General features: G+C 40.3%; 1 protein-coding gene across 1 annotated transcript; it reads left to right on the top strand.

Moving 5' to 3' along the window:
* Positions 1 to 8,026: 8,026 nt before the first annotated feature.
* On the top strand, positions 8,027 to 8,974 carry LOC116601058 (olfactory receptor 18-like). Its single transcript, XM_032361679.1, has one exon. It carries the CDS (start codon positions 8,144 to 8,146, stop codon positions 8,972 to 8,974), a length of 831 nt encoding a protein of 276 aa, XP_032217570.1. The 5' UTR covers positions 8,027 to 8,143.
* Positions 8,975 to 9,236: the final 262 nt, after the last annotated feature.

Genomic DNA, 9,236 nt, shown 5'->3' with positions numbered 1-9,236 from the left:
TCTTGTTGGACAGACCCTTTGAGTATGATATAGTGTCCTTCCTCATCTCTTATAGTCTTTGGCTTAAAATCTAATTGATCTGATATAAGGATTGCCACTCCTGCTTTCTTCTGATGTCCATTAGCATGGTAAATTCTTTTCCACCCCCTCACTTTAAATCTGGAGGTGTCTTCAGGCTTAAAATGAGTTTCTTGTAGGCAACATATAGATGGGTTTTGTTTTTTGATCCATTCTGATACCCTGCATCTTTTGATTGGGGCATTTAGCCCATTAACATTCAGGGTAACTATTGAGAGATATGAATAAGTGCCATTGTATTGCCTGTAAGGTGACTGTTACTGTATAAGGTCTCTGTTCCTTACTGATCTACCACTTGTAGGCTCTCTCTTTGCTTAGAGGACCCCTTTCAATATTTCCTGTAGAGCTGGTTTGGTGTTTGCAAATTCTTTCAGTTTTTGTTTGTCCTGGAAGGTTTTAATCTCTCCTTCTATTTTCAATGATAGCCTAGCTGGATATAGTATTCTTGGCTGCATGTTTTTCTCGTTTAGTGCTCTGAAAATATCATGCCAGCTCTTTCTGGCCTGCCAGGTCTCTGTGGATAAGTCAGCTGCCAATCTAATATTTTTACCATTGTATGTTACAGACCTCTTTTCCCGGGCTGCTTTCAGGATTTTCTCTTTGTCACTAAGACTTGTAAATTTTACTATTAGGTGACGGGGTGTGGGCCTATTCTTATTGATTTTGAGAGGCGTTCTCTGAACCTCCTGAATTTTGATGCTCATTCCCTTTGCCATATTGGGGAAATTCTCCCCAATAATTCTCTCCAGTATACCTTCTGCTCCCCTCTCTCTTTCTTCTTCTTCTGGAATCCCAATTATTCTAATGTTGTTTCTTCTTATCGTGTCACTTATCTCTCGAATTCTCCCCTCATGGTCCAGTAGCTGTTTGTCCCTCTTTTGCTCAGCTTCTTTATTCTCTGTCATTTGGTCTTCTAGATCACTAATTCTTTCTTCTGCCTCATTTATCCTAGCAGTGAGAGCCTCCATTTTTGAATGCACCTCATTAATAGCTTTTTTGATTTCAACTTGGTTAGATTTTAGTTCATTTCTCCAGAAAGGGCTTTTATATCTCTCGAGAGGGTTTCTCTAATATCTTCCATGCCTTTTTCGAGCCCGGCTAGAACCTTGAGAATTGTCATTCTGAACTCTAGATCTGACATATTACCAATGTCTGTATTGATTAGGTCCCTAGCCTGCGGTACTGCCTCTTGTTCTTTTTTTTGTGGTGAATTTTTCCGCCTTGTCATTTTGTCCAGATAAGAGTATATGAAAGAGCAAGTAAAATAGTAAAAGTGTGGTAACAACCCCAGGAAAATATGGTTTAACCAAATCAGAATAGATCCCAAATCGTGAGGGGGGGAAAGGGGATAAAAAGAGGTTCAAAAAGAAAGAAAGAAAAAAAAAAAGAAAAAAAAGAAAAGAATTTAAAAAAGGAAAACGAATAAAGAAAAATATAAAAAGGAAAAAATATATATTAGATAAACTAGTTAAAAAACGTTAAAAAAGAAAAGGGTAAAAGTTTTAAAAAAATATTAGCAGAAGAAGAGAAAAAAATGAAAAAAAAATTAAATTAACTGCAAGACTAAAAAAAAATCACAGGGAAAAAAAAAAAAAGAAAAGAAAAGAAAAGAAAAAATCACAGGGAGAAAGCCATGAGTGCTGTGCTTTGCTTTCTCCTCCTCTGGAATTCTGCTGCTCTCCTTGGTATTGAAACCACACTCCTTGGTAGGTGAACTTGGTCTTGGTTGGTTTTCTTGTTGATCTTCTGGGGGAGGGGCCTGGTGTAGTGATTCTCAAGTGTCTTTGCCCCAGGCGGAATTGCACCACCCTTACCAGGGGCCGGGCTGAGTAATCCGCTCGGGTTTGCTTTCAGGAGCTTTTGTTCCCTGCGCGCTTTCCGTAGAGTTCTGGAGGACGGGAATACAAATGGCGGCCTCCTGGTCTCTGGCCCGGAGGAGCCGAGAGCCCGGGGGCCCCACTCCTCAGTGCGCCCTCAGAGAAGAGCGCCCAGTTACTCCCGTCTGCCTGACCTCTGGCCGCACTCCGATTCACGGAGCCTGCGACAGGTTCAAGGTAACCCCGAGCTGCGAGCTTACCGTCGGCTCTGTCTCTGCAGCCGGCTTTCCCATTCCAATACGCGCAAGCTCTGCGACACTCAGATACCCTCATCCTTCTGTGACCCTGTGGGACCTGAGGCCACGCTGACCCCGCGTGGGCTTCGCCCCGGTTTAGCCTCTGGAGCGATGTCCCTCAGCGGAACAGACTTTTAAAAGTCCTGATTTTGTGCTCTGTTCCTCTGCTGCTTGCCGGGAGCCGGCCCCTCCTCCCGGGGCCTATCTTCCCGTCGCTTTGGATTCACTTCTCTGCCGGTCCTACCTTTCAGAAAGTGGTTGTTTTTCTGTTTCCAAAATTGCTGTTCTTCTTCTCTTCGATCTGCCGATGGATTTGCAGGTGTTTGCAATCTTTAGATAAGCTATCTAGCTGATCTCTGGCTAGCTGAAGTAGTCTCAGCCTGCTACTTCTCCGCCATCTTGACTCCTCCCCTCACTTAAGAAAACTTTTAATCAAGATAAAGAGTCATATTGATATGAATACACTAATCGTTGGAGATCTTAACATGCCTCTCTCAGAAATAGACAGATCATCAAAGCAGAAAATCAATAAAGAAACAAGAGCATTGAATGACACATTGGACCTGATGGACCTCATAGATATATGCAGAACATTCCACCCTAAAACAACAGAATACTCATTCTTCTCAAGTGCACATGGAACCTTCTCCAGAATAGACCACATACTGGGTCACAAATCAGGACTCAACCGATACCAAAAGACTGACATTATTCCCTAAACATTATCAGATCACAATGCTTTGAAACTGGAGCTCAATCACAATTAAAAGTTCCAAAGGAACTCAAACACCTGGAAGCTAAAGGCCACCTTGCTTAAGAATGCTTGGATCAACCAGGAGATCAAAGAAGAACTGAAACAATTCATGGAAACCAATGACAACGAAGACACTTTGGTCCAAAACCTATGGGATACAGCAAAGGCTGTCCTAAGGGGGAAATACATAGCCATCCAAGCCTCTCTCAAAAAAATTGAAAAATCCAGAACACAGCAGCTGTTTCTACACCTTAACGAAGTGGAGAATCAATAACAAAGCAAACCAACTCCACACATAAGAAGGGAAATAATCGAGATTTGAGCTGAGATCGATGAGGTAGAAACCAGAGATACAGTAGAACGTATCAATGAAACTAGAAGCTGGTTTTTTGAAAGAATCAGTAAGATCAATAAACCATTGGCGACACTAATCCAAAAGAAAAGAGAGAAAGCCCAAATACATAAAATTATGAATGAAAAGGGAGAGGTCACAACGAACACCAAGGAAGTAGAACTCATCTGTTTTTAGCTGGCAAACTCGCTTCTCCTGTTATCTTGATATTTTTTCTTAAGTTCAGCCTTGTTTTAAAATTATCTAACCATCCTTTACTTGTATTAAAATCCCCAGCTTTAGACTATTCACTTGCCTTTTCTTTGTCATATGACTTTGCTTTTCCTCAAATTATATTCAAGTCTATAGTTACAACTTTTCTATAACAACTTTGCACCCACAGCAAAGCTTCATTTTTAATATGAGGTAAAAAATTACATTGCAAAAAAAATGCAAGATTTTTACACCTGTTGGTATAGTTGTAGTGAGTAGTTCTATTTTTAACTTTCTGAGGAATCTCCATACTGTTTTCTAGAGTGGCTGCACCAGTTTGCATTCCCGCCCACAGAACATGACTGTTCCTTTTCCTCCATGAGTGTTCCTTTTTCTCCACATTCTCACCAACTCTTGTTTCTTGTATTGTTGATTTAAGCTATTCTGACAGGTAGGTAGTAATATCTTATGGCAGTTTTGATTTGCATTTCCCTGATGATGAGCCATGTTGGCCATCTATATGTCTTCTTTGGAAAATTATCTATTCATGTCTTCTGTTCATGTTTTTTTTTCTTTAAAGATTTTATTTATTTATTTGCCAGAGAGAGAGAGAGCAAGCGAGCGAGCAAGCACAAGCAGGCAGAGTGGCAGCAGAGGCAGAGGGAGAAACAGGCTCCCCGCCAAGCAAGGAGCCCGATGCGGGACTCAATCCCAGGACGCTGGGATCATGACCTCAGCTGAAGGCAGCCGCTAAACCAACTGAGCCACCCAGGCGTCCCTTCTGTTCATGTTTTAATTGGATTTTTTGTTTTTGGGGTGCTGAGTTTCATAAGTTTTTTTGCATATTTTGGATACTAACCCTTTATCAGATACGGCATTTACAAATATCGTCTCCCATTCCATAGTTGCCTTTTAGTATTGTTGATTGCTTCCTTTGCTACACAGAAGCTTTTTAAGTTTTATCAGATCCTGGGGTAGACAGGGAATGAATTCAGGTTTGAATGCAGACAGCGAGACTGTTCACAGGCTACCCAGACAGTATTCTCTCCTGCCTAATCAAGTCTCACCTCTCTTTCCTGTTACTCCAGGCAAAGACCTCCACTCCCTGTGCTTTTCCCGTTTGGCTGTTCCTGCTAGAAGACACCAGAGAGCAGTTAGTGTCGCCTGCTGCATCAACTGTAGAAAAGATGACTGAGATGAAGGTAGAGATCATAAAGAGTCAGCTCATGACAATTCAGGGCAGCTCTCTTTCTTGCCTCAGCTATCAGATTTTGCTTCATATTCCACTTCCTCCCCCATTCCTATAATTTAGGCCCTCTTGATCTCTAAGGGAGATATGGGGTCAATATGTTAGATTCCATTCTTAGTCAGGAGATAAAAAACTGTTTCAAGATTATCTTAGCAATTTTGGAAAAGACCTCTGGACTTCTGCTTAAACTCCCTGAAGTGCAGGGAAACAGAACAAACAAGTCAGTTCATGCACCTCAGAGACCCACCACTTAATTCTGAATCCTATCTTCTCTAACTTTCATCTGTATGACACTGAACTAGTTCTTTATGTCTTTGAGCCAATTTCTACAACTGTACTGAGCAAGAATTAGGATGAGCACTGACCATGTGACTAAATATGGTAGATGCCTATAGTAAGGATAAGGTAAATTTTAGGTATTGTTGTGGTTGTTATTGTCATTATCAAGTCTAAGCACCATCTATCCAACTATAATATCCTGTGATCAGAAGGTTCAGTGTTCCCTAGATCCTGAGAAAACTCTTCTTTTTTTCTTTTGTCCTTATGCAGGTAGATACTGAGTGTTTAGAGGGAAGCAACTGAATCACAGTCATTTCTGATTTCTCAGAGCTTATACTTTGCTTGGCACAGTGTAGGCTCCAAGAGCACCAGTGGTCTCTGTTAAATATTGAATGGACCCTTCTTTGGTTCTCAGAAACAGGGCAGAGACAGTGTGGGTTCCATTCTTTGGGTGGTTTGCTTGCTTCCAATGATGTTTCATAGATCTAGATGAAAAATAAAACAATGCTTCTCTGTATCTATGGCACAGATTTTCTCAGAGACCTATCATTTCCACTTAATAGACTCTTCATTTGAAAATTACTGGAGATTTCCATAAAGAAGATGAAAATTTAAAGAGAGAAAAAGAGAAAGGGAGGCAAAAAAAATATAAAGGGAGGCAAATCTTACTGCACTCAACTGAGACACATTTTACCATTTCCACCCTTTCTTTCTTTCTTTCTTTCTTTCTTTCTTTCTTTCTTTCTTTTCTTTCTTTCTTTCTCTTTCTTTTCTTCCTTTCTTTCATTTCTTTTTAAATTTTTTTTTAGAAAGGGAGAGGAAGTGGGTGCCAGACTTGATCCCTCAAACCTGCGATCATAATTTGAGACAAAATCAAGAGTTGGACACTTAACCAACGAGTCACCCAGGCACCCCAATTTCCATGCATTCTTGAGTGCATTTCCTGGGACATGACAGCTTCTACCAGATATATAATAAAGTAAAAGTCATTAAACCTTTCTTAGGATTGGGTTTCACCAATAAACCCACCATTCCAATAACAATGTTATTCTGATTTACAAACCATGACTGAATATTTATTGGGTGCAAACTTCTTTTAGAGGCCATACGTATCTTGATATGGTTAATGTTCTCCCCATTTCTAGAGGGAGGATAACAGCACAGAGAGGTTGGGATGTTGACATAAACTCCATGTTTAGTCTGATTCCCATCCCGGGGCTCTGTGCACTACACCAGTGTCAAATGGCTGCTTTCTTTTCAAACATGCTTTAGTTCCAGATGAGCAAACAGAAACAGGACCAAGAATTCCTTCTCTTGGGATTCTGTGAGTTCAACTGTGATTAGGGAAATTGGATAAGTGATTTACTGGGGCCTTTACTACATGAATATTATAGATCATAAGATTTTCTATATATAGTAATGCAATTTGCAGCCTATTTTGGAAATCAGTTATATAAAAATATTATTCCTTATCCAAGATAGGTATTCTCCTCTGGATTTATCATAGAAAGACCATTGGAACAGAGACTTTGGGGACCTTTCTAATTCTATACCTTGATAATAAAAGCATGAAGTTGATTTTGTCTATTCTTTTATTAGGAAAACAAATGTAGATAATGAATAGTAAAATCATACATATATTGATTTTTTAGAATGTTATCCTCTTCTATGCCTATATATTATAGAAATTCTCATTTGTGTAATATGGAGGTGGGCACAGGAATTTTATTAGGAATATTCTAATAAGGGACACCTGGGTGGCTCAGTCAGCTAAGTGTCCCACTCTTGATTTTGGCTCAGGTCACGATCTCAGAGTCCTGAGATGGAGCCCCACATTGGACTCTGTGCTCAGTGTGAAGTCAGCTTAAAGTTCTCTCTCTCCCTCTACCTCTTCCTGCTTGTACTCTCTCTGTGTGTCTCTCCGAATAAATAAATATTTTTTAAAAAAGGGTAATAAGAAATTAAGAGATCATAAAGTTCGTCCTTCAGGTAATACTATGCCACTTTTGAAGTGCTTGAAATAGATGGATATACTTCACAGACACTTAAAACACATTCTTCTGATAAGTGAGAACTCAGGAAACAATATGTGTATCATTATAGTGTTAAGTAAGTTTTAAAGAAAACTGTTTATGGATGCATAAATCAATACTAATATTATGTAAACATTGAAAGGAAAATACATCTACCACATTCATGACAGTGTTTGTCTTTGGGCAACTGAAATTCAGGGGAATGGGATCATACAGGGAAAGCAAGAAAACTCAGTTTCATTAAAATTTATTTTTTAGTTATTTTCAGCATAACTGTATTTATTATTTTTGCACCACACCCAGTGCTCCATGAAATCCATGCCCTCTATTATACCCACCACCTGGTACCCCGACCTCCCACCCCCCACCCTTTCAAAACCCTCAGATTGTCCTTCAATGGATGAATGGATAAGGAAGATATGATCCATATATACTATGGAGTATTATGCCTCCATCAGAAAGGATGAATACCCAATTTTTGTAGCAACATGGATGGGACTGGAAGAGATTATGCTGAGTGAAATAAGTCAAGCAGAGAGAGTCAATTATCATATGGTTTCACTTATTTGTGGAGCATAACAAATAGTGTGGAGGACATGGGGAGATAGAAGAAGGGAGTTGGGGGAAATTGGAAAGGGAGGTGAACCATGAGAGACTATGGACTCTGAAAACTCAGTTTTTACTGGCAACAAATATGAGTTCTGAAGTCTAGTATAACTAGGTATTTCTATGTTTGTATATTTGTACGTTTCTCTAACATTCTTTGGCTCTGTGTCTTCATAGTGGATATATATAGAAACAGGTAAATAGCTTAGACAGCAGTAAAGAAGAGTTCTAAGAATAGTTTACAGTTGAGAAATGTTGTTGAAGGTACTGGGATGTATGTTGGGAAGTGCGAATTGCTTGAATCAAAATAGGTGCATTTAGCTGGGTGTCTCTATACTTGTTTTTTTTATTCAATACTCTCCTCTTTTTTGAGAGGTGTCCCACCTGCCTGGAACCAAAGAATCTAACAGCTGTCTCAGAGTTCCTTCTCCTGGGCCTCTCAGATGATCCAGAACTGGAGCCCATTCTCTTTGGGCTGTTCCTGTCCATGTACCTGGTCACCTTGCTTGGGAACGTGCTCATCATCCTGGTCGTCAGCTCTGACTCCCACCTCCACACGCCCATGTACTTCTTCCTCTCCAACCTGTCCTTGGCTGATATTGGTTTCAGCACCACGACAATCCCCAAGATGCTGGTGAACATTCAAACGCACAGCAAGTCTATCACCTATGCAGGCTGTCTAACTCAGGTATCCTTTTTTATCTTGTTTGCATGTTTGGATGATCTACTCCTGGCTGTGATGGCCTATGACCGGTTTGTGGCCATCTGTCACCCCCTGAACTATTCAGTCATTATGAACTCATGCTTCTGTGGCTTGCTGGTCCTGATGTCATTTTTTGGCAGTCTCTTAGACTCTCAGATTCATTGTTTGATGGTGTCCCAACTCACCTTCTGCACAAATGTGAAAATTCATCATTTCTTTTGTGATGCACCTCAACTCTTCCAACTTGCCTGCTCTGATATCTCCATCCACACCATACTAATGTATTTTATGGGTGCCATCTTTGGTGGTGTTCCCCTCTCAGGGATCCTTTTTTCTTACACACGAATTGTTTCCTCCATTCTGAAAGTCCCATCCACCGGTGGGAAGTACAAAGCCTTTTCTACCTGTAGCTCCCACCTGTTGGTTGTTTGCTTGTTTTATGGAACAGGCCTTGGTGTGTACCTCAGTTCAGCTGTCTCACATTCTCCCAGGAAGGGTGCAGTAACCTCAGTAATGTATGCTTTGGTTGTTCCCATGCTGAATCCCTTCATTTACAGCCTGCAAAACAGGGATGTCAAGAGAGCTTTGCAGAGGCTCCTCAACAGAACATTCTAGTGTTCAACTTTTTTTTAGTTTGTTAATTATAAATAATTGCAAAACCAAACTTGGAATTGGCAAGCTTCCTCTTTGGTCATATAATCTTGGTAGCTCATAGTTCCCATTCCTCCTGATTTGTGATATCTAAGTATTGCTTATCTTGGTACACCTTGGATGGAATTAAGGGAATATTCTGGGACTCTCTCTATGGCAAAATCACTGCACAATTGAATCTTATTAACCTGTGGAAGCCTCTGTATTGTATCCAATTACCCAGGTA

This window comes from Mustela erminea, chromosome 1, assembly GCF_009829155.1.
Source record: "Mustela erminea isolate mMusErm1 chromosome 1, mMusErm1.Pri, whole genome shotgun sequence".
NCBI classification, from domain to species: Eukaryota; Metazoa; Chordata; class Mammalia; order Carnivora; family Mustelidae; genus Mustela; species Mustela erminea.
The sequence above is the reverse complement of the archived record's forward strand: the minus strand, read 5'-3'. Positions and strand labels throughout refer to the sequence as shown.

What these genes read in the sequence shown, in the direction of transcription:
- LOC116601058 (XM_032361679.1), top strand. Translation starts at nt 8,144, where the DNA reads ATGTACCTGGTCACCTTGCTTGGGAACGTGCTCATCATCCTGGTCGTC.